At 49.5% G+C, this 25,195-nt stretch overlaps 1 protein-coding gene across 2 annotated transcripts in view; it reads left to right on the top strand.

Moving 5' to 3' along the window:
• LOC111843085 (dedicator of cytokinesis protein 4) overlaps nucleotides 1–25,195 on the top strand; it is a 71,421-nt gene that overhangs the window by 19,566 nt on the left and 26,660 nt on the right. For both annotated transcript variants that reach the window (XM_072710076.1, XM_072710075.1), the window contains exons 2-21: nucleotides 4,206–4,289; nucleotides 6,688–6,728; nucleotides 7,883–7,938; nucleotides 8,075–8,171; nucleotides 8,675–8,823; nucleotides 9,021–9,105; nucleotides 10,567–10,718; nucleotides 14,554–14,635; nucleotides 15,337–15,397; nucleotides 15,491–15,623; nucleotides 15,838–15,926; nucleotides 17,815–17,940; nucleotides 18,385–18,509; nucleotides 18,941–19,103; nucleotides 19,660–19,766; nucleotides 21,094–21,247; nucleotides 21,927–22,024; nucleotides 23,700–23,783; nucleotides 23,886–23,986; nucleotides 24,994–25,075. In XM_072710076.1, coding sequence (XP_072566177.1) covers nucleotides 4,206–4,289; nucleotides 6,688–6,728; nucleotides 7,883–7,938; nucleotides 8,075–8,171; nucleotides 8,675–8,823; nucleotides 9,021–9,105; nucleotides 10,567–10,718; nucleotides 14,554–14,635; nucleotides 15,337–15,397; nucleotides 15,491–15,623; nucleotides 15,838–15,926; nucleotides 17,815–17,940; nucleotides 18,385–18,509; nucleotides 18,941–19,103; nucleotides 19,660–19,766; nucleotides 21,094–21,247; nucleotides 21,927–22,024; nucleotides 23,700–23,783; nucleotides 23,886–23,986; nucleotides 24,994–25,075 — 2,069 coding nt within the window. The remainder of the gene's footprint in view (nucleotides 1–4,205; nucleotides 4,290–6,687; nucleotides 6,729–7,882; nucleotides 7,939–8,074; nucleotides 8,172–8,674; nucleotides 8,824–9,020; nucleotides 9,106–10,566; nucleotides 10,719–14,553; nucleotides 14,636–15,336; nucleotides 15,398–15,490; nucleotides 15,624–15,837; nucleotides 15,927–17,814; nucleotides 17,941–18,384; nucleotides 18,510–18,940; nucleotides 19,104–19,659; nucleotides 19,767–21,093; nucleotides 21,248–21,926; nucleotides 22,025–23,699; nucleotides 23,784–23,885; nucleotides 23,987–24,993; nucleotides 25,076–25,195) is intronic.

The following is a 25,195-nucleotide window of genomic DNA, read 5'->3' as shown; positions in this document are numbered from 1 at the left end:
TATAAACATGTTGCGGGCAGTATAAATAACAAATAAATAAAATGCAATTTGTCCCGTGTTTTCTGACTCTGCAATCGATCCTCCTAATAACTTAACAAAGCGACTTGTATATCCTACATTGTTCTGGAGTGGGGGTGTAGTTTCGTAAGAAATTACGTGTGAAGGTTAATCTATAAGGGTTTTGTGTCTCCTATTCAGCACAGAGGTCACGTTTCCTGTTGTGTGGTATGAATGTGACTCACGAAAGTGGGCAGGAGCTACAAAGGCCCGTGATCTAGGTTCCATAACTGTGGCGAGAAAGTGCTTGATTGTAAAGAGACAGACTATGTAATGATAACATCACAAAATCAGTGAGGATAATCTATCCTGGGATCCTATCCTGTACACAGCCTGTTGCGTTATGATGTCTGCATTCTCCCCTTCTCTGGCATTGGAAGACCCTCTCGGGGCCCCGTCATGTTCATGGGGGTGTCTGCATTTTCCCTGCCCCTAGACAGGGGCCTGCCATAAGCAAAGCCCCCCCAACCTGAAAGGTGTGAATCCTCCGGAGGAAATATGGCGTCTCTCACCCTGCTGAGCTCCGGCTGAGCTCCGCTAACGTCCTGCCGCTCTTCACTCTGGAGACTCTAAACCTTTTTTTTTTTCTTTCTTTGGGGGGGGGTGGGGTTTACTGCGTGTGGTCTGAGACTCTTGATCTAATAGATCAATTATTCATGTTTATTTGGCAGCGGGGTCAAAATGCCCCCCCCCCCCCCCACACATCAAATGCTATGAATTTCCATATTAATGACAGTATGAATAATGTATGGATTGCAGTATGGTGATATAGGCACACCTGGATGTCAGGACAAGCAAGGGAACCAAAATGTAATAAAAAGTGCGATGAAAGGACTCAGGCTTCGTTTATATGCACAGCTGAATCTGGCAGCCACTCTCTCTCTCTCTCTCTCTCTCTCTCTCTCTCGTTCTCTCTCTTTTTCAAAGTTCCCGTGACTCTGTGAATGGTCACTTTCACCGCAGTCAAGAGAAATTTAATTAATATCCATGCTAATCCCACTTGCACAAATGAAAGTTAAGTGTTAGCTTAATTTATTAACATTTCTGGGCTCTCTTATCGCTGATAACTTGGGATGGCTGTACGGGACCCGTCCAGGTACTTACTCTGATTGGTGCATTTTGTTCCAAAAGTCCACATCTGTAATCTTCGCCTCTCTGCTCTAGCTGGTCTCCAGCAGGGGTCAGTGTGCAGCGCGTCCAGAATGACGTGGGATCTGTGCATCGACGCTTGCTGGCTACCCGTGTCGTGCTTTTAAGAGGCGATGATGGCTGCCTCAGAGCCTTGAAATGAAATGCTGTTCTGTTTGCCATTTGCACAAGTCAGAATGCAGGTACACAGGAATGCTTCTCTTCACGTATCCCATCATGCTCTCTTTTGAGACAAACACACACGTAGGTGAGCTTGGGGTCTGAGTACTGGGTCAGCTGCTTATCGGCGCCCCCGGAGTTTATCGGGGGTTCGGGGGTTTGCTCAGGGGCCTACAGCCATGTGGCTGTTCTGATGAGGATGGTACTTAAACCCTCGACCTTCCAGTTATAGGCCCCAAGGTCCATGTACCGCTCCTCAGGCTCTGCTATGAGCATCCCCCCCCCTCCCCATAGCAGATGCTGGCTGGATTAGCAGTGAGCGCCTCAGCTTGGTGGTTGGTGTTGCGCCGAGGGAGTCTGTGAGGAAATGAGCTTCCACCTGAATTTCTTTCTCTGTGTTGACTCCCGCGTTTGGTCTCCTTGCTCCCGTGAGTGTGGGTCGAGGACTCGGCGATGCTCTCGCCATCCCCACGTCCCTGGCTGCCATGTGTCGTCCTGACAGGGTTCTCATGGCGGCATGTAGATGGCTCTGCCCTCGCCCTCTGCCTTGGGGTCTCCTGGGCCATGAGGGCAGGGGCGAGGGTTCAGGGCCCAACATGCCAGCCTGGAGCTTGTGCTCTTATGGCCTGTTTGCCCAACCACTATGGTATAACCCAGTGTTTCCCAACCCAGTCCTCAAGGAACCCCGGACAGTCCACGTTTTTGCTTCCACACAGCTCCCAGCGCACTTGTACCAGGTATTCGGTCTTCCTGATTGGCTGGGAGCTGGGAGGGAGCAAAAACGTGGACTGTCCGGGGTTCCCCGGGGACTGGTTTGGGAAACACTGGTACAACCCATTGTCTAATGGATAAATCTAATGGTTTGCCGTCATTGCTAGATGGTGATGAATCACAACCAAGTGCATTTTCAGGCTGAACAGGGATAAATCTGCCAGGATTCATTTATATTTAAACATTGGTGGTTTTAATGTAAAGTGGTGACGCGGTTAAATAAAATAAAAGAATTTGCTTATATGATGCTAATTGATGTTGCGCCGTTACACCTAACGCTGCAAAAATGGCAAACAGTACGACGAAAAGCTGAACCAAGTTTAAAAAAAGTACGATAACCCCCTTCCCTGACTCGAGCTCAGCTGCCAAACTATGAATTTTTAATGAGCAAGTGATATAGCACCGCTACCTAGTAGAGGGTAGGACCAACTTTTGCCTCTGGAGCTGTTTCAAGGGTAGACGGTTTGTGCATTCAGAGGAGCTTCTCTGAGCACCTGCTCTGTCGTACTGAGCTGTTATTAATGCCCCGGTGCCCTTTGTTAGCTTTGAGTCTGGCCATTCTCTTCTGACCTCCCTCATTAACAAGCTGTTTTCACCCACAGAACTGCCACGGACTGGATGTTTTATCTCCCACTATTCTCTGTAACCTCTAAAAACTGTAGTGTGTGAAATTCCCAGGTGGGTGGCTGTTTCTGAGACGCTGGAACCTCCACATGCATAATTACCTGGGTCTAGCGATTCTAATTCTCACCCAGACAGCGACTGAACCTCCTGTCCCCTGCCGGTGTTGCTGTATGTATTCGGTTGCAGCCACGTGATTCGCTGTTTGAGGCAGCAGGCTTTTTGTTTTAACACGCAAGGGTGCATAACACACTGGCCACTAAAGGTGTAGCGACAAAGACTATTACAGGATCTAGGCCATAAGCAGGCTCTTTTCGTCACAGAGTGAGGGTTCTGTGTTCTTTTTGTTTTGACAAAAATGGCTCTGGTGTTGCAGAGAGCCGTCATGCTGTGCGCGTCACTGACCTTTTGGGTATAGCATGCTATACCTTTTGGATGTGACAGCTGGGCAGTGGTACAAGACAAGGAGCCTACAGACGCCTTTAAACGATGGCGCTGGCAAAGACTTGCAAGGGTACGAAAGTCCACAAAGAAAATAGACAAGGATTCTTCATCAAATCGACCTTTTCTTGAAGCACATATCCAGACTGAAGTTCTTAGGTTGGGGATATTGTGAGAAGACCCAGTGCGCTGGGAAGGACCAGGGTGCCAATAAAAGTCAAAGGGAACAGAAGATGAGAACGACCAACAGCAAGATGGATGGACTCGATCATCACCACAATGACTGCGATTGGGACGCCTGAATTAATTTGACAGCACATAATAATAATAACAATAGTACGTCTTGGTAGGACTCGCCTCTTCAGTAGGGGGCTTGTCGTTCCCCATTTGACATCCTGCACAGTTTATGCGCAGCGTGTTGCCCTTGATTGAGTGAGACATCCCGCCCCCCAGCCCCTCATTGGCCACGTCGGTTGGTACGGCGTGACAAAGCCGCAGTCTGGTGGATGCAGGCTCAGCAGTACGCCTTGGAGGTCATGAGACCTTCCGGAAATGTGCAGCATCAGATCATCACATCTGCTCCCCAGCCATACTGCCTGATGGCAGGCTAAACAAAAGAGATTAAGTCCAAATGCCTGCCCTTTGGATTCTGGTGGGGGGGGCTGATGATTAAGGGCCATTTGCAAATACACTTTTGGGTTCTGTCTGCAGAATGTCTGGTTAATCAAAGAATTAATTCTTGCACCACTTTAACCCGGTTTATCCAGCTGGTTATTTTTATCTTGCCGACTCTAGTTAAGTACCTTGTCTAAACAAACCATGGCTGTTCTCTTTGTCGGACTTGAACCTGAAGTCTTTGTTATTACTCATCGCTGAAGTCATAGGCTGTCATCTGCCGTTTTCAGCATGGCAGGATCTAGTATGTATGAGGAGACACAGAGATTAGGGTAGATGAAGCTGCCTCTCCGGGTAAATTAAAGTCCTGTGTGTGTGTCTGTGTGTTCTAGTGCTGGCCAGCTTCAGAGGCACCGTGCAGTGTGGCTTACCGCTGGAGATCGGGGACACGGTGCAGATTCTGGAGAAGTGCGAAGGTAAGATCCTTGTTTTTTATTCCCCCCCCCCCGCCATAAAGATTCGCACCTGAGAACATGAACGTGGAGCAGAGTTACCCTCCAGTGATACATGGAGAGGAGATGATTCTGTACTGGTGTCATTTTGAAGGGATTCCTTTTAGACAATGTGATCCACCAGGACCTTCATTTAAGTGAAGATTAAGGATGACTTTGTTTTTTTCTTCTCCTAAGGCTAAGGGGCTTCCTCTATGGTTTGAGATGTTTTCTAAACAGGCATCTGTAAAATTTCCTGTTTTTGTAAATTGTCCAGAAATCCTTCTCTGTTTGCTCATTTCCTGTTTAGTGAAGATAAGAAAAATGCATGTTTGTGTCTATTCTTCCTCAGCTCATTTACAGATTTTTTTAAATTGTAAACCATGAGAGCAGAGGGGAAGTGAGGACTCTGGAATGATGGAGCTGTGGGTCTGATCAAGGCACGATGCTACGCGTGTCGCAGAGCTCTGTATACGGTGTTAAGACATAAATGCATTGGCTGATGTTTACCATTAACAGTTGAGCGCTGTATGTCTGCACAAGTTTTCCGGCGACACAGTGTGCTGGGCATCGTCTCTCATTACATGCATCAATTAAGATTAATTAGTTCATCACAAAACAACAGAAACACCGATACCGACATATCCACGTCATGGATGTAGGCTAATATTAAGTGCATAATATTTATCAGATTTTTGAATAAAACAAGTTTTGAGAATGCAAGGTCAGCCAGTCCCTAGAGCAATTAGGGGTAAGGGTGAAATAACTCTACCAGGCCTGGGATGTGAACTGGCAACCTTCCTATCACCAGGTAGTAATTACAGGGTGGTTCTTTCTGTCATAGAAGACCCAGACTGCGTGTAATGGGATACTGGAGCATATTATATAGAGTAAAGCTTGCATTTCTTTGAGGGATGAGGAACATGACTGTGTGATAGCTGCGGGTACCATAAGGGACTTCTCACAGTGATTAATGGTTGGAAACAGACATTATGGCCTGAAAGCGTCTTTGGTTTGTACCAAATGTGCAAAAACCCATGTGGAAACAGAGGTGCAGCTTTTGCTGTCCTTATACTCTATGAAGCTTGGTTGGTGGTGCTCTTTCAGGCTGTAGTCGAGTCTGAGGCTGTACTTTTGTGGTGTTTTCCATCTATGCTGTTAAGTGTCCATCTGTCCCTGACTCGCTCGTTTGTCCCGTTTGCCGATGCAGGCTGTCCGTGTTTGGCGCACGCCGTCAGGATTTCTAAAGGCGACTCTGTTTTGCTGTTTTTCTGACTGGCACACCTGCAGTTTCAGCACTGATCTGGCTTCTGTTTTGACCCTTTGGAAACTCACATATCAAGGTGCCGATTCTCTGTGAGAGCTGACATTCACTGCTGACTGGCATGTGGCGTAATGTGACTCACCTTTTGCTGCTGCACCTGGAATCGTGATTTAGATACTTCCAAGATACAAGTCACTTTCTATTTTCATGTTTTTGTGTGTGTGTGTGTGTGTGTGTGTGTGTAGACCTGGGTGGTGTCACAGTATACAGTATCTTGATGGTATTCAGAAGCAGTGTGCTACTTTTTTGAAATCTTCATGATAAAACTATATCCCACCCCAAGCAAAATACCTCTGTATACCATTTTATCTTAATATTACCCAAGGCTGTTGTGTGTGTGTGTGTGAGAGAGAGAGAGAAAGAGATTATCAGATGATTTTTGTACAATGCGATTTCTATAGCTTATGGTTTTAATCTGTTTATATTGAGTGTTTCTTGGAATGTACCCAAAGCAAATAAAAAAAATTTCCAATAGAAATTCTGCAAATAGCCCGATATCGGAGTTCTCTCTATTCCAGGGACCGATTAGACTCGGGTAACTGGGCATAGATGTTCTGCGTGAGCGGTGAATTGGGGTTCAGCGTGTGAACCCCCTCAGGGATTTGAACCATCTCTGCCGAATGCCAACGTCCCTGGCAGCGAGAGTTGCCATTACCACTCCGTCGTGGTGTTTAATGTGGCCATATTTTACATAGTTTATCAGGCTGTGTTTTTTTCTTAAATGGGTTAAATGAAACCCCAGACATCATACGCTGGGGTCGTTGTGCTAAGAGCCGACGGCTGCGCTCTTCGTTATGTCACCATCACAGCCCCCGTAGCTTAAAGCAAAGCAGGACGGCGATGACCAACCTCAGGACCGAAACATCGGCACAACCGGCACAACCTTTTCCTGCCCCTGGTGCGTTGAAATGTGCACGCTAGGGGGCGTAGTGGTTAAGAACGGAGACTGCAGTGTCCCTCAAATAGTCCAGAAATGTCGTGACATGGCCAAATGTTAAAAAAGGAATGTGAAAGAAGAGAGATGGGATGGAGGAAAGGTTAATATTTTTGTCTCTCCAGGATGGTACAGAGGATTTGTTCTGAAGAATCCGAGTGCCAAGGTGAGCGGTGCCTTCAGCTGGTGTCTGAGTGTGTGTGTGTGTGTGTGTGTGTGTGTGTGTGTATGTGCGCGTGTGTGGATTTTTTAATGTGGAGTTTTTTGTGAGAAATGCTTTTTGGAATATGGAACAATGGCTTCCGCATGATTTACTTTGAGCTGGTCCCTGGAGGTTGTCTGATGCATCAAAGTTTTAACAGTTTTTATCTTTACGCAGCCATGGCCATAAACACACACACACACACACACACACACACGCAGAGCTGAGAGGTGTTTTTGTTCCCTTTCTAGCCCTGAGCTGCTTAGGCGTCTGTGAGCCTTTTTCTGTATCGTGCGCAAATTGTTACAGAAATATTTCACCTGCACTCCAATATTTAATAAAGATGACCCAAATAACAAATGTAAAGTATACTATATCCTTATTTATTACACAAAACATGTTTGCATAAATGCAAATCTTTGTTTTCTGTAAGTGCACCTTTTCATCTCAGTAAGCGTTTTTTTTTTTTTTCTTTTTGGACGTCCTGTGCGTTTTTTTTTTTCCCCCTCTTCGCTCTGTGGGATAATTTTGAAGGACGTCCACATCCAGGCAGAGTCACTGCGGTCAAAAGATTTCAGCCATTTGCAGACAGCCCTACAGCAGTCTGAATCCCCAAACATTTCACGATGATTTTATAACATTTTCCAGACTGTTGTTCTCTTACTGCCCTCTTACCTGGGTGTATTACACTGACCTGTGCTGGTAAGACCAAAATGACCCGTTATGTTTTTTTGCATTTATGTAGAACAGTGTTTCCCAATCCACTCCTCTGGGACCTGCAGACAGTCCACATTTTTGCTTCCTCCCTGCTTCCAGTAGCGAAAATGTGGTCTATCGGGCTGGGAGCTGAGAGGGAACAAAAAAGTGGACTGTCTGTGGTCCCTGAGGACCGGATTGGGAAACCCTGGTGTAGAAGGCCATCCAGACACCAATAGACTTATTTCAGTCATATTTTGCATGTCCGTAGATAAGAAGTTAATCGTAAAGACTTTTTCTAGCCTGTGAATCGTTCTTCTTTTGACAGACTAACACCAATGCAAATCTAGTAAAAATGTATGTCATAAATATGCAAAACAAGCTACATTCGCTAGCTCATGGCTATATCTTTCTTCTCCCAGGGAATATTCCCAGCATGCTATGTTTACCTGAAAAGTGCCCATATTAAGAACAAAGGGTAAGTTGCTTGCTTATGACTGCATATTCCGCGCTGAAGTGTAGCGGTGGTGGGTTAGGCATTCGGGACCGGGCTGCTGTTGGAGATGTGGTACGCTGTGTGACTTACCGGGGTAATGCTGTCTTCCTGACCCCAGGCAGTTTGAGACGGTCATTCCCAGCGAGGACACGGTCATCACGGAGATGACGTCCACGCTGAGGGATTGGGGCACGATGTGGAAGCAGCTGTACGTGGTAAGTGTGTCCTGACCGCGGGGAAGGATCCGGCAGATCTGTTTGATTTACGGATCTATTTACGGAGACGCAGCGACCAGCAGCTGACTAAGGCTTATTAAATAATTATAACGCAATTAGGTTATGGTCTAATTAACTGTATGTTAATTTTGCTGACAGTGAATCATCTTCACATTACATTATGCAGTGGTATATCATCAGTCTCTTGCATTTTTATATTTTTTTAATTATTACGTTGCTGATCTCCTGAGTCAATATTAATATGCAAGGTGAATTTCATAACTTTTAGCCGTGACACACCTATGCAGCTATGTGTTAAAGGAAGCTGTCCAAGTTGAGTGTCTCCATCAAGGCTAGAGAGTTATTAAGTAGGATTCATTAAAACAGCTTGGACAAAAGTGCGGTTTCTTAACTACTGCTCCCCCTGCTGTCCGTGGCACCTATGACTGCATTTTCTGCGGCAAGCTACTAAATGGTGTGTGTGTGTCTGCTCTTGCGCACAGAAGAACGAGGGGGACCTCTTCCACCGCCTGTGGCACGTGATGAACGAGGTGCTGGACCTGCGGAGGCAGGTGCTGGTGGGACACCTGACGCAGGACCGCATGCGGGACGTCAAGCAGCACATCACCGCTCGCCTCGACTGGGGCAACGAGTGAGTCCTTATCATATTGGGCCCCAAACCCAGTCCAGTCTAATTATGTCGCAAATTTTTAGGGCTCCTGTCAATCAGGGGCCTTTAGGACAGTCTTAACCCCCAACCCCCCCCCCCCCCCCCGCCCCACCTTACAGCACCCCTAAAAATCTAAACATCTAAATCTGTGCCAACATGCTCCTTTTCTCTGTCGGCAGGCAGCTCGGTCTGGACCTGGTGCCCCGGAAAGAGTTCGGGATGGTGGACCCGGATGAGATCAGCGTCACGGAGCTCTACAAGCTGGTGGGTGCACCCCGCGTCGTCCCGGCTTTCTGCCCACCCCGCTTCCTCACGCCGGGCCCGCGTTGCCATGGTGACAGGCTTGGCTTGCTGTTAGTTCGTCTTAAATAGCCATTTTCCATCTATGAAACTGAGACGCTTAATCCCCTTCCAGTAAACATAGGGGATTGTGAAGCAAGCATATTGTACCTCTATTATTATAATAGTATATACAAAGAAATGGTAGTAATTAGGAACTAAGGGAAAGATAAAGTGTGTATAATTAGCTTGTGATTCCTTTTTGCATACTAACAAGCCGTGGATAATTAAAATGTTAGTTCGGAGTCGTCGAGGTTTAGCTGTGATACGGGCGAGCTCTTTAAAGGGTCACCTGACCGCGTTTAATCTGCGCTTTCGTGTCGAAAGGGGAGTCGGGCGGCTGGGTAAATCAGCTGCATCCAGCACAGAATGAGTTCTGCCGTCCGGATTGTTTCCTCTGCTGATGGAGGAGCCTGTCAGCTCCGAGCAGGACGCCAGCACTTTCCGAGTCTCCGGATAATTGGGCGCCAAACAAGATGGAGAGAATAAAAGAGAGAGAGTGACAGAGGCTGGTGGAGGAGGGAGAGAGAGGGAGGGAGAGTACACAATGAGCTGTCATTGTCCAATAGCACCACCGACCTCCATCCAGAAACCTCCAGATCACCCCCCCCCCCCCCAGGTTGACGTGCCCTTGCCAGCATCTTGGACAGGGTTTGTGTTCTCAAGAACACAGAAGAAAAGCTCCTAGTTGGAGGGGTGAGATGTCAGGCATACTGGGAGGCAGGAAAGGTCGAGAATGGGAAGACGGACAAGGCACAGAGCCACAGAGCCGCGGAGCTCGTCGCACACGCCTGATCCTCACGGGACACGTTAAGGGCCCGGCGCCGTGACCAGGCACCGGGTGTCGCTTCACGTTAGCATCACCTGATGGAGACTCTCTGGAACCCGGGCCGGTTGGACCTCGGGATTTGTTTTGTAGTGGGGTCTGAGTTCTTGCCCTGATGAGGAATATCGACAGGAGGTCCTTGGGATTTGTGTCGACCATGAAGAACAGAACAGAATCACAGCATGTGAAATCTAACCAGAAGTGCAGAAATTCCGTGCTGCATGAGACCGTCGGCATATTATTCATCGTCTAACCTTCTTGGTCGCCAAGCTGGTCGCCCATTGGGTTGAACCTGAGGCTGATTGACGGCGCCAATGATCCCGCGCACTGTGGGCTTGGAAGCTTCAGGTCTCACCCTGCAACTTCTGGAATAAAAAAAATATCAAGCTAATTTCTGTTAAAAGAGGCGCTTGGGGGAAACATCTGAGCCGCCGTTAGAAATGTACACATTCTTATTTCTCTGATCCGGCCCATTACCCCCAGCACACTTTCTGTAGAAGACCCCCCCACCACCACTAGATGGTGTCTGCTTAGACTGTTAACATTATTTGTGCAAACAGATGGAGCATCGGCACAGGAAGAAGGACACCCCCGTCCCCTCGAGCACACATCACCTGTTCGCCCAGGTAAAGAGCCTTGTCAGCTCTAACCTGGGCGAGGAGCTTGAGGTCTTCTTAACCATCTACGACGGCAAGGAGAACCGGCCACTCAGGTACACCCATTGCCCATCCCCTGTCGCAAACCCCCAAAACGCTGGTAGAGGAGTTGGGGAAGAGCTATTTTTAATGTTCATTTTAATATTTGCTTAATGGATTTGACCTCATTATAATGGTCAGGGGCAATTAGAGGGGCTAACCTTATCATTGGCCAATGATGTGTTTTAGAATAGATGAATGACAAGGGTGGGGGCCAATCAGCTTTTAGCTGTGCTCTTGTGGTCCCGCCTCTGAATACGGGACAAATATTGCATCATGTAGAAGGCGTCATGGCCAGGTTGTCGAAAGAGCTGGAGGGGCATGTGGTGTAGCTGGATGAATTTGAAGGTACTGGCACGTGAAAGAATTCAGGAGAAGTCCCCGGGCATGATGGCTGCACCGTAGACCCATTTCCGGAGTGTTTATTCCGCTCTCAAAGAAATCTGCCATGGCGGACTTGACCGGCTTCACGCAGCTCGTCCTGCGCAAACGCCGCTTTCAGAAGCCCGAACCGAGGCTGGTTACTTAGCAACCCCACTCAGTGTACTCGCAGCACTCCAAATGCGCTCGGCTCTGTCGCATGCCTGTCGCATGCTTCAGAATGCTTCCTGGCCCAAGTGCTGCAGGATCTGTTTCTACTGCAAAACTTCAGTGCCGTTACATGATTTAGTGCTGGAATTTTTCCTGTTTTCACCAATTATTATATATCAAAAGTAAATGCATACTGCACGTTAGACGTGTGTATGTATGTATGTTTATCTGCATGCATGTACATATCCGCAGTATAGATACATTATATATATATATATATATTGCACATATATACATATACAGATACGTCGTAGTTATATATGGATTTTGCCTTTGGCAGGATTTAAAGGATCCAGAATGATGTTAGTGTTAATTTCCTGTTAAATTTATGGATGGAATGGGGGAGGGGGGGCTGGCACTTGGAGATGAAAGGGAATTCATTAGTTCCACCCATGAGTTCAGACCTCTTTTTCTTTTGGGTGGGGCCTCCATTAAGCCAGCCCCTGCTGTTAAGTCTTGGTCTGGCATCCGGAAGATCCTGCTTCCTTTGTGTGTGCGTCGCACGCCTCCTCCCTCCCGCCAAACCTGCGTCGCGTGTCACGTGGCGTTAGGCTTCACCACCGGTGTGCATGGTGCCCATAACGTAGGATGACCCTGAAATATGCGACGGTGCAAATCAGTTTCCACTCTTCTGTTGCATGTGGGAGATAGATCTCCACCTGCTATAGTCAAATATTTAATGAATTTATATAAAAATGTTGAAATAGGAATAATTGATATCGTGCCTTAGAGTTAAATGCGTCAACGAATACTATTTATTAACCGTTTGCCTCTCGTGCCTATAAATTGCGAATCAACACCATCTTGCATGTCCATCGCTTGTCTTGCGTTCTGGCAGACGCGATCTGTCTCCGCTCGTATCTGGTTCCGTCTCGGTGGCCGTTCTTCTCGGCCCCGCGTCCCTTAATGCGCTCGTCTGTCAGGGCGCCCCGCCGGTTGCGAGGCCGTGGCTGCGTGCCAGCTCTGACTAGTGTCAGTTCGGCTGCCGCTGGCCGCTTTCCAATCAGTCGCTGTGACTTTTGTCTGCGTTTGAACAATACCAGCTGGGTGCCGGACCTGCTCGTTCTCAGGCCGTCGGAACCTGCAGCTGTCGTGCGATCGGCAAGCCAGTCATGGCGCACGGATCCGACGCCTGGATCCAACTTGTTGGCTAAAGTCTGCCTGTGGCTTCTTTACATCTTAATCAAGTGGATGACCTGCTTGGGAAGATGGAGCCTCGCATCGGCTCTGGGCTGACTGGGTAGTACAGCAATCTCAGCTAGTTTAGGCATTAAGGCTGGTATGAGGGCTAATGTGGCTGTTCTGGATTCTGTCTGGTCCGGTCCGGTCCAGCTTGCTGAACTCTGCTGCTTCGTGCCAGTGGGCTCAGATTCTACTGGGGAATGTTTGTTCCACACCGAAGGCTCCTTGTTTGCACAGCAGAATATTGAAGCAAAGAGTTTCAACATCATGTGGATCTGTGGCATTGAAACTGACCCAGCCTGATCCGTGTTTGTTTTAATGATGACCTTCTTTCGCATTATATAATGGCAGCCAATCATGATTGCACTTTCAAAATCCACAACAGGCAATCAGAGCTGGGCTTTCAGTATTCGATCTCTGCACAGACCAAGCTGCTAACATGTTGTATGCTGTGTCGTAAACCCTGTAATTATGGGCTAATATCCAGACCTCTGCACTGCCAGTATGAGGCATTGGCTGCGATTGGCACAAGGTGGCTTAGTGCCCATGCGCATGTGGTCGGTGTCAGCCAATGGCTGCTAATTGAAGGCGGGATTTGTACGGCAGCACGTTAATTACGGCTCAGCTGACACGGAGCTATCACGCCACGCCGGCTGGGCACCGGCTTCTGCTGGCGTCCCACTGGGCCGGGCGGGGGCAGGCAGGGGGGCTCAGGAGTGCCGATGCTTCAGTGTTTCCTGTATTCCTGCACTTGTCCTGCCCACCATGGAGGAAGTCTAACTGGATTAGCGCATAGCGATTAGCCATGCGGGGAATGCGGCTCTCGCTGCTTCAGGCCTCCAGACGTGAGCGGCTCCACGCTGGCTGTGCCGCATCGCTGGGCCGCTTCCGCCAAAAGCCGCATCTTTCTGGGACAGCTTATGGAGAGAGAGTGCAGCGCTCTTTTATTGCATTTTGCAGTAATGAATCTGGCCACCTACCACAGCACATAGGGTACATACCATCACACATAGCACATAATGCAGCATATAACTGAAATACATATATAATACCCACCGTCCACAGACGCTATAGAACACGCAGGGTACACGCCACCAGACAAAACACAACATGCCATATAACTGAAATACATTTATAATACCCATCATGCACAGGCACTATACAATATAGGTTACACAGTACCATTAAAAGCATATAACAAACCATATAACTGCAACAGACCACATACAGTACCCACCGTGCACACAATAAACTCAACAACATGAACACAAAGAAGGCCCTCTGGGAATTAGCTCATCGTCTGTTAGATCAGACCTTCCCTTAAGTCCATGATATCATTTTTGATGTGACAGGAGGACTGTAACCCCCCCCCAACACACACATACAGTGCTGGTGGCTTCTGGCAATCTGTCACTTCCCTCCCCCCCGCCCAGGCCCCAGGGCTGTCCCAGTCCCTCCCAAAGGCAGACCCCCCCGAGCCCGGAGGTAATGACAGCTTTTGCTTCTCCGCACCCTCGCCATCCATCATTCCTGTCTGTGGTTTCCCATTCGGGCCTGTCCGCTCCTGGGGGGTGCGGCCGGGGGTGGGATCTCCTCCTATCCCAGTGTTGACTCCATCTCAGACTAAATCCCCACATTTTCACCACCTGAACTCCCCTGTCAGGCTCCAGGTCCATATAATAGCAGTTAAACGTCACATAAAGGGGCAAATTGCTCCTTAAGCCCTAATCTGCGGAATGTTTTGAGCAAATAAAATGCCCGTTGTTGGCTTTATGAAAGCCCTCTGTTCGGGGGTCGCCCCGGAGATGCCCGAGATGTGTCTCTTTGTGGGGCTTTTTTGTGAATAGCCCCCTCGTTGATAATGTAAGGGCTGTGTGCCGTTTATGAGTCATTGTGCCGTTGTGTTGCCCCTGCCTGCCCGCCCCTGTAATGTGGGGGGGGGTGTCGCGCTGAATGACGCAGCGGGATGAGGGGCCGTGCATGTCCGTGTGCGTCGGCGGTCCTGACCCATGCGAGCCTCCTGCCCTACACTCGTGTGAAGTCTCCCCCCCCCCCCCCCCGTCCTCTTATCTCTCCCAGTGAAAGGTTCTTTGTGCGACTGAATAAACACGGAGTTCCTAAATCGCCGGAGAAGACGGAGAGACAATGCACCCTCTTTGTGGTGAGTATTCGGGGCTCATTGTGAAAGACGCGTGCCTGCTAATCCCCGTCAGGCCGGAAAGAGCTCCGCCCCCAGCGCCCGGGCTTCACGTTCCTGCGCTCTCTCACGTTTAAGCGCGGTTTGCCTGCTGAGCAAGTGAACAGCGGCTTCTGTTCATGCAGATTCATTGCCATAATTGTCACTTATATCCTCAGTGTGGATACTATTTCACTCAAGTCTTGAGGGAAGTTAAATCTACAGCACCGTAGATCATGGGTTCAGATCCCTTGGCCAGCTGAGTAATCATATCACCATTCGGCCCTTGAGGAAGGCCATTAACCCCTCCAAAGGCGCCGAATGCTGGCCGACCGTTGTCTCCTTCCTTAAGCTTTCATCTTTTGTACAACACTTTGGAAATCAGTGTTTGCCAGAAATGTAAAGGTAGTGGCATTAACTGCCATCAGTGGCACTCTAAACTCAAAAATATTTACTGTTTAATTTGTTTGGAGAGAAGGGTTACTTTCTGGGATTTGAACCCATGACCTTCACATTGTCAGCGCAGTGTTCCTACTTGTTGAGCTAAAGAAGCTGTTTGGTGCTGGGCTCTACTATCCATGTAGATATAGACACATATAAAGTGTCTTACTTTTGAACATCTTTGCCATTTTGGTGTTACTCCTCTGTGTAAATGAACGGCATGTTTTGTTCTGTTTTGTTTTAAGGATTTGGGCACCAGCGACCTGAGGAAGGATGTGTATATTGTGGTCCATATCATACGGATAGGTAAGCTGGTCTGCATCACCCCCGAAGGTGGACAGTATCCATCTGCTACCCTGTGTGTAGGCCTGAGTGCGAGTCCCCCCCCCCCCTCCGTAGGGCGCATGGGGGCCGGAGAGAAGAAGAATGTGAGCAGTGCGCAGTACCGTCGGCCTTTCGGGTGTGCGGTCGTCAGCGTGGCCGACCTGCTCACCGCCGACATTAAGGATGACCACCTGCTCAAAGTCTACACGTGAGTAGTGGGGCAGGGGCGGGACCGGGTGGGGGGAATACCAGACCATAAAGCCAGTCGCATCTTTCGTGGACTGCGGGGGTAGCTTTCCTGGAGACATGCATGGTTCCTGTCATCCTCGTTGACGATGCCAGTGTCCAGCTGGGCGGTAACGTGATTTTCCTGTGGACTGTAGGAGGCGCTACTTCAGTCTGTCCTCTGCATGTTCCTGCAGGTGCAACACAGAGACCGAGTGGTATCAGATCCACGAGAACATCATCCGCAAGGTGAACTCCCGGTACAACCTGAGCGGATCCAATGCTGGTGAGGAACTCCCCGTGTCCCTCCACGGCTGTCGGTGAAAACCCCGCCCCCAGGAACACGAATCCGCACGCGGCGTAAGCGGGTGATCGAGCGGGTCGAGCTCATAAGCGACACGTACACTCGTGCTTCTCTGTTTCCCTTTAAAAATAACTTTTTTTGTTATCTCCGTAGTAAGAGAACTCCTCCTTAACCTCTTAATGGCAGAGAAGTATATTTGGCTTCCCAACGTTTGAGTGAAATGTCAGTGTATCTCCTAGCAACGGGTGCTTTGGTAACACGCCTTCTCAGGTCTGCGAAGGCAGAAGCACAAAGATTTGGGAATAATGACTCGCCGCGTTATGTAAGTGTCCTCCGGTGTACAGAGCTAGGGGGGCGATGGCTTTTCCTGTCCGGCCTGCTTTTTTCGGGCTGTGGGCAGCGATTGAGTCATTAGATACCCAACATCCTACTTCCTGTACATAAATATCCATCCATCCGCACTCCGGAGCTGCTCATCCTGCACCGGGATGGGGTTAGGCTGGAACCCATCCCAGAATGCAGCGGGCACAAGGCCGGGGCGGGGGGGGGGCTGCACACTCACACACTGTGGGCGGTTTGCAGATAGCTGCTTACCTCACTGCATGTTTCTGGACTGTGGTGGGGGCGGAGGCAGGGGCAGAGAGCGGTGCGTTTAGACAGGAGCGTGTAGGCCGTGTCACTTTGATATGGGGACTTGTGGTTATCGTACAGGCATTGTACCAGCAAACATGGAAATGCACAATTGCTACAACGGGAACGCTGGAGCGGACAGGATCATGGGCTCTGGCTAGAAGCCATCGTCCCTCCCAACAAAACTGACGATTTGCCGTTTCCTGTCTCAATGTATCCCGTAAATTAGCATTAGCATTATGGTTACTCTAATTCTCATCCTGAGCTAGGTATACCAATATGTTCCTCATACGTTACTCTGGTTCCTGTGCTGGACTGACTCCAGTGCCTACCATGTGTGCCGTTTCCTGCCAGGCTGGCTTGACCCGATCGCCCCGTGCCCAGTAAGACTGCCACGTAACAGGCCGTATTATTGGGCAGGCCGTCGCCTGAACCAGCCGCGACGGGCCAAGCGGCTCTTTGCTCGGATGTCCTCGTGGTCTTGCCTGCTCGTTCACCTCCTGCTCATGTGTCGGGCCTGATGACGAAAAGGGTGTGATTCTGGACCCGACTGGAAAACGGCGGAGTGCGCGTGCCGTTTGACAGAGGACCCCGCAGCCGTAGTCCTGCCCGCTGGGCTCTTAGCATTTGGAAATGTCCATAGCGATGGAGATCTCACTGGCTGAAAATGCTTGGTTTTGGCCACAGGGTGAGGCGGGGTTGTGCCAGATATAGGGGGCGCTGTTATTTCAGCATGGCTGCACGATGAAAAGCCATTGAGGATTTTAGGAGCTTGGATATGGCTCGTTGGGATGAGCGCCAGGGCTCACTCCGCTTTCCTTCCCGGGAACAGGCTGTGTCACTGGGCAACCACAGGGGGGTGATATGCGAGTGAGAAAAAGGGAATGGAAACCTTGAGCCACAGGGAGAAACAGAATGCAGACACATGTATAGAGTCATGGTAGAAGGTGTCGGTGGCTTCCTGGGTCACGGCTCAGTTCGCAGTGGGCTATGGCAGGATGAGACCAGGAAAAATCCAGAAAGCATGAGGTATACAGAAGTAAATATGTGTAATATGGTGCAGTCTCCATACTCATCACATATTAAGCAAAATCCTTCTATTTTTATTATCAAGTGCTGTTGATCCACAGTACACTGCCAAGCCCCGCCCCCCCATAGAACACTGGCTATGGTATGAGCTGTGTCCCCCCCACCCCACAGAGCACTGAGTGTAGTATGAGGGTGTGTTTTCCCCCAACAGGGCTGGCCGTCTCCCTCCAGCTGCTCCACGGTGACATGGAGCAGATCCGCCGCGAGTACATGGCGCTCTTCACCCGTGGCATCGCCATCACCAAGAAGCTGGGCTTCTCTGACATCATCATGCCAGGTGGGTGCTTCCCCCTGCCGCTGCCTGAGGGGGGGGTTTATACCCAACTTGTAATATAATTGCTCTAAGTGCTCTTAAGCATCATTGGGAAAGACACTGTATAAGTGTCAGCATCCATCCATCCATCCATCCATCCTCAAACCACTTCTCCTTCTGTGGTCATGGTGGCAGCATGCTGATTGGGTCAGATCTCACTGTTGGGGATTCCCCGGCTTTCCCAAGCTATCTAGGAGGTCTGATCCCTGCAGTGTGTCCTGGGTCTGCCCCGGGACCCAGACTAGTGGCACGTGCCTGGATAAAAATAGTAACAGAATGGAGTCGGCGGACCGTTTTTCGCCGTGACCTGAAAATGGAGATGGATGCGGTCTTCCCAGGAGGCAGCGTTTCCGGGGCCGCCTGCTCTGCTCCCCCGAGTGGCTGATTTCTCTTCTGATTCCCTCACAGGCGAGATGAGGAATGACCTGTACGTCACCTTGGAAAGAGGAGAGTTTGAGAAGGGGGGGAAGAGTGTGGCCAGGAATGTGGAGATTACTGTGTGCGTGCTGGATACGGACGGAGTCGTCCTGAAGGTAAAACTCTCTCTTGTTCAGATCAGGAACACCAGCGCTGTCATATACAAGGACATAAAGCAGCATGCTGATTTGCATTTTGTCTAGTAGGTCTTTGCTGCCTGCCTGTCTCCTTTTCCGTTAGCCTGATTATCTTCTGCCATGTAATATGTTGTTTCTGTACTTAGGTACTTAGTATTAAAAGTATTTAAATTTAGTTTTAACAATGTAAGGTATCAAATCCTTACTAAAGAGGGCCAGATTTCTTAATAAGCTGTTAATACCAATTAATTAAAGACCGCAAAAGCAATTTCGGTCATGGGATTTGAACCTGTCACCTACTGGTCACATGCTCATTTCTTTAGCTGTCATGTTCTCTACCAGCCCGTTCGCAGCTCATATCTGCACTCATTCTTTGGCCGCCCTTCTCACGCTTTCCCCATCTTTCCCAGAATTCCGTGTGGGCGGGGTCCGGGGAGGCCGGCGCTGAGGAGTACCGCTCCCTTGTGCTGTACCACAACAACAGCCCCCGCTGGGCAGAGCAGGTTAAGCTGCCACTGCCCGTGGACAAGTTCCGGGGCTCCCACGTTCGCTTCGAGTTCCGCCACTGCTCCAGTAAGCCCCGCCCCCCCCTCGCCACATGCCGGTGTGCGCGTGTGGGTCACGTGCGCTGCCGTGTTTCCTTTCAGAGATCGCCGGTAGCTTCCCTCGGCCCTGGGGGAGTGCCATCCTCTAATAGCTGTCTAATTCGGGCCTGTGACGTACCAGTGGCGGGGTGGGAATATTTATATTTGACTGAGAGATAAAATTTAGGCCCTTTGAGAGTATTGGTCTGATGATTTTGGAGGGGGAGGGGTGCTAAAGGCTTTCCTTTGATGCCAACAGTAGATATCTTTTGGTGGGGTGGGGGAGGTTTAGAGGGGTATGTATTAATAGTGAAGCTAACAATGCTTACATACATACATGCATGCAAGCATACCTCAGCTAGCCTATACCTTGCTATTACATCTGAGACCGAAAACATTGGAATGATGGACACTGATTCCAGGATGACTGATTAGCTGAAACATGTTTTAGTCGTCCAATTAAATGACCTCAGCAACAGTTGCATGCCCTCCCTGCAGAGGGCGCCGTTCTCTGAGCAGAAGTCCAGAATGCACGTGTTTTTCAGCTAAAGACAAGGCGGAGAAAAAGCTGTTTGGCTTCTCCTTCATACCCCTGATGCAAGAAGACGGCCTCACATTGCCCGACGGCACTCACGAGCTCATCGTCCACAAGGTAACCACAGCAACCCGTGGGCGGGGCAGGCAGGGGAGGATGGTTTGAATCTGGGTCTCACTCGTTCGCCGGGGGGGGGGGGGGTTGCCGGATTTCTCATGGAGCTGTGAAGAAGCCTCGTCACGATCTCGGACAGAGGCTGCTGATGCACCTGTTAAAGCGATGATGTCATGTATTTATTTTGGGGGGGGCCCTTCACCCTTTGGAAATGCTGGTTCCACCCAAAGAGAGTTGTGTGGGCTCTCCCTGTGAAATGCTCACTTCATACTCTCTCTCTCCTTTGTATGAACAACGACCATGAAACTGTCAGTTTAAACGTTTTTTTTTTTCCCTTGGTGGGCGGACCGGGGGTGGAGGGGTGCGGTCTGTAATGGGCGCCTACGGGCAGGAAAGTACATGTGAAACTCGTTCTTCTGAGATGTGCCAGTTCAGGGTACTGTGGATGGGGGGGTGGGAAGGCCTTTCTGACTTTCTCCTGCTGTAAGGCTACACGCCTCTGGCAAACCCAGACTTTTCCAGCAATATAAAAAAATAAAATAAACGTGATATTTGTCCTAACAATCTTCTCCTGAGGGCCACTCTTGCTTAGATCTCCATCTTGCCCACGGGTCCCTAAGGTGTAGACAAGGGCATCACCTGCTGGATGCAAGACTTATTTTATGTCGCAATTCCATCCACTTTCTCTTTTATTCTGTCCATTCAGGATTTACTTCATGACATTGTGTCATAACTTATGTGGAGGAACAGATGATCTTGTGTTCAAACATCGCTTGGGCGCTGTAATTTTACATGCAAAATTAAAACAGAATTGATGAGTTATTGGTTGATATTTCTAAAAAGTATTGGCTGAAGTATGAACACATTGCAAATTTGGTTTTGTGGCAGTGAAAAAAGTGAGCTTTCTGAAATTTGTGTGACCCAGTTGTACTCTTCAGAAGTAGGACAGTTTACCAAAGCATCGTGCTCTTGTACTTCGGAGCAGCAACGGTCTTCACAGGAATGTTCACTTTTCGGAATATTATCCTGTGCAGAGTGTCAGGCGTGTCCGTAGCTCCGTCTGAATCGCAGAGATGGGAACGGAGCTCCTGGTGCCATTAACAGAGCTTCCACCTTTCCAAAGACGCTTCAAGTTGGCGAAGCATGGCTTCCTAAAACTGAAGCACCCCTTCACTAGTAACGCCAGATAGCCTCGCAAATAGTGTCATATTGTTTGCTGATGCTGTGGCTGAGGAAGTGTATCAGGCAGGTGTGGGGTGGGGGGGTCTATGAGGGCTGGGATCTCCCACTGAGGGCCTCCCTGGGTCTTTTTCTTCTCGGCCTCCCACAGTGTGAGGAGAACACCAACCTCCAGGACTGCATCCGGTACCTCCACCTGCCCTTCTCCAAGGGGAGCCTCCCGGGGAACAGCCAAGCCGCCAAGGGCATTAAGGAGTCTGTCTGGATCACGTCTTTCCTGTGTTCCACGAAGCTCACGCAGAATGGTACGGACACTCGGAGATTAGCCAGCCAAGATGCACGCCGCTTCCTCGTACGAGGCGGGTATGGGGGACTGAGGGGACGCTTGCTGTCTGTCAGTCAAGCAGACCGTCATAGAGAAACAGACCTTCGTGGTAACCTTTCTGTTGTGGTTTGACATAAGGCAACTAAATTTCCATCTACCGGCATGCATGTGTGACAAGACTGATCTTACGGAAATAACAGCACACAGATATATAAATATGCAGCTGGTTATGGGCGGGCGGATGAGGTTATGACTTGTTTCTTTTGTTGGCACAATTGTTGGTGTAGCAGTCGGTTGAATATACATCCATCTTCCTGCCACTTCTCCTGGTCTCGGTAACGGGCAGCGTGGGAGAGCCCCTGGAGAGAGTGCCTGCCCAGCACAGGGCACACAGTCACACACCGCAGGCAGTACGGAGACAGCGATTAGCTTTGCTGCGTCTCTTTGGACAGTGGGGTGGCAGGGAAGGGGCATGACTTCGAATCAGTGTGTTAGTTGGCCTCGTTTTGTTTCATTTTGGCAGATAAAGCTTTTTCATCTTAAACAGATTAGCCCCTGTTGTCCTGCGTCCATTGTCCCCTGCATTGCATTGTGTTTCCCCCACATAAACACATAAAACTCCCTAATGAAATCCCTTGCATCTGTCATCCTGCTTTCAGGGAATATGCTGGACCTGCTGAAATGGAGAGTTCACCCAGAGAAGATCAGCGACAGCCTGTCCAAGCTGAAGGAGATTGACGGCTCAGAAATAGTCAAGGTAGAGGAGGGCGGCGGACGTCTCTGTGTCCGATAACGTGGGGCCATGCTGGACCCATCCGACTGCTGAGGTCGAAATAAGTGTCACTTTTCTGTCTGTCACTAAGGCATTTTGCTGAACATCAACAGTAATGGCAATACTAATAGTTGCAAACAAAAGAGGCTCATCCTGAAGTGTAAAAATTATTGCATCGAGTTAAATATTTTTCAATGGCAGATGCACCAGATGAGGTGGGGACATTGCTAAAGCAATTTGATGAGCCAATAAAGAAAGAACCATCAGTTTCTGCTGAGAAGATCAGGTCTGGTCTCTCCTGCTTCAGATGCATCTTACTGACGAGGACATCGCAGCTGATGATTACTTACTTACAGAAATCTCGGGTCATGATTCTTTGCTAACAATCGGATCTCAGGTCAAGATTCTTTACTGATGATGAGATCTCAGGTCATTATTCCTTAGTGATGAGGAGATCTCGGATTATGATTCCTTGCTGATAATGAGATCTCAGATCATGATTTCTTGCTGATGATGAGATCTTGGGTCATGATCCCTTACTGATGAGGAGATCTTGGGTCATGACACCTTACTGATGAGGAGATCGTGGGTCATGATCCCTTACTGATGAGGAGATATCAGGTCATAATCCCTTACTGACGAGGAGATCTTGGGTCATGATCCCTTACTGACGAGGAGATCTCGTATCATGACACCTTACTGGCGAGGAGATATCGGGTCATGATCCCTTACTGGCGAGGAGATCTTGGGTCATGATCCTTTACTGACGAGGAGATCTTAGGTCATGACCCCTTACTGACGAGGAGATATCGGGTCATGACCCCTTACTGGCGAGGAGATATCGGGTCATGACCCCTTACTGGCGAGGAGATATCGGGTCATGATCCCTTACTGGCGAGGAGATATCGGGTCATGACCCCTTACTGGCGAGGAGATATCGGGTCATGATCCCTTATTGACGAGGAGATCTCGTGTCATGACACCTTACTGACGAGGAGATCTTAGGTCATGATCCCTTACTGATGAGGAGATCTTGGGTCATAATCCCTTACTTACGAGGAGATCTCGGGTCATGATCCCGCACTGATGAGGAGATCTCGGGTCATGACCCCTTACTGGCGAGGCGATCTCGGGTCATGATCCCGCACTGATGAGGAGATCTCGGGTCATGACCCCTTACTGGCGAGGAGATATCGGGTCATGATCCCTTACTGATGAGGAGATATTGGGTCATGATCCCTTACTGATGAGGAGATATTGGGTCATGATCCCTTACTGATGAGGAGATATTGGGTCATGATCCCTTACTGATGAGGAGATATCGGGTCATGACCCCTTACTGGCGAGGAGATATCGGGTCATGATCCCTTACTGATGAGGAGATATTGGGTCATGATCCCTTACTGATGAGGAGATATTGGGTCATGATCCCTTACTGATGAGGAGATATTGGGTCATGATCCCTTACTGATGAGGAGATATTGGGTCATGATCCCTTACTGATGAGGAGATATCGGGTCATGACCCCTTACTGGCGAGGAGATATCGGGTCATGATCCCTTACTGATGAGGAGATATTGGGTCATGATCCCTTACTGATGAGGAGATATTGGGTCATGATCCCTTAAGTAAAGCTCTTTGCTCTGTCCATCCCCCACAGTTTCTCCAGGACACTCTGGACACCCTCTTCGGCATCTTGGATGAAAATTCCCAGCGATACGGCTTGAAGGTTTTTGACTGCCTGGTAAGTGTCCCGCGGTCCGGTTCCTGCCCATCCCAGGGCCATCGGGCATCTCCGGCTTTGAGCCGCTGCTCCTCATCCCCGCTGAGCTGCCCTCTCTTCTAGGTCCACATCATTAACCTGCTGCAGGACAGCAAGTTCCAGCACTTCAAGCCGGTCATGGACACCTACATCGAAAGTCACTTTGCAGGGGCTCTGTCATACAGGTGAGTGTGAAGCCCCCGTCGGCCCCACGCCGGCGTCCTGGGATGTGCCATCCTCGGCTTCTAGCTCTGGGGGGCGATTAAATTTGGGCAGCGGGGAGAGAAATTAACCCTATCCTCCCCAGGCCTCAGTTCCCTCCCTCCCCGTGGGGGAGGTTGTGTGTGTGTGTCTGCGTGCTCAGTCTGTGTGTGTCTCTGTATGTTGTTATATAAGCATTTTTAAAGTGCCCTCCCTATCGTAACTCATTGTCTAGTTTATTATGCCCAAATCATTGACAGTCCTCTCACCAGGCCGGGGGTGCCAGAGTGGGGGTGGAACAGACTGAAGTGTGAAATAATGGTGTCTGTTGTTTTGTCCACTGACCTCTTTCCAGGGCTAACCATGGGCCTTCCATTCTACTCCAGCACCCCCCTCCCACACGCACACATACACACACACACACACAGAAAGAGCCTAACACATCCGGCCCCCCCAGGCCTGCCTGGCTTTGGTCTCTTCCCTCGTCCGCAGCACAGTGTAGCGTTCATGACGATGTCGTATTTCTGATGTTTCCACATTCATCACCCGGTCAGATATTCACAGTGGCCGCTGGCAGGGAGTAAACGCTCTGGGTCTAACCTCGCTGTGTGGTCTTGTTTTGGCTACTTTAAAGCCTTGCTTTTCGTACACCCCCCCCCCCCCCCACTTTCCTTGAAGAGATGAATGCTGATTTCACAGTGCCCTCCCCCTCCCCCGGCATGCATTGTTCACCGCGAGTCACCGCATGCGCAGGGCGATTCAGGGTACACGGATTTGAGGTGCCAGACCGTTTGGGATGGCAGGCTGTTTGGGGTACGGGCCCAAGCAGGAAGAACGTGCGTCAGTCTGACTCCCTGGACGGGATCGATTTTGTCCAGAGACCGAACGTGTTAATAAAAGTCAACATGCGGGATGAAAAGTTATTTGGAGTTTTGAATATTAATTCTCCGTCCAAGCCTGATTCTGATTCTCTGCCGTTCTTCACTCCCAGAGACCTGATCAAGGTGCTGAAGTGGTACGTGGATCGCATCGTGGACGCGGAGCATCAGGACCACATCCAGCAGGTCCTAAAGGTGACTGGGGTTCATGTTCCTCTCAGAAGTGAAGCACCGCTTCTCCATTTCCTGGAAGAAGGAATTTCTTCCCATTCCTGAGCATAAACGCCCCAGTCCCGCCGCTGACCTCCCCTTCTC

The sequence above is a fragment of the Paramormyrops kingsleyae genome, chromosome 3 (genome assembly GCF_048594095.1).
Source record: "Paramormyrops kingsleyae isolate MSU_618 chromosome 3, PKINGS_0.4, whole genome shotgun sequence".
NCBI classification, from domain to species: Eukaryota; Metazoa; Chordata; class Actinopteri; order Osteoglossiformes; family Mormyridae; genus Paramormyrops; species Paramormyrops kingsleyae.
Note: the sequence above shows the minus strand (reverse complement) of the source record. Positions and strands in the feature narration are given on the sequence as shown.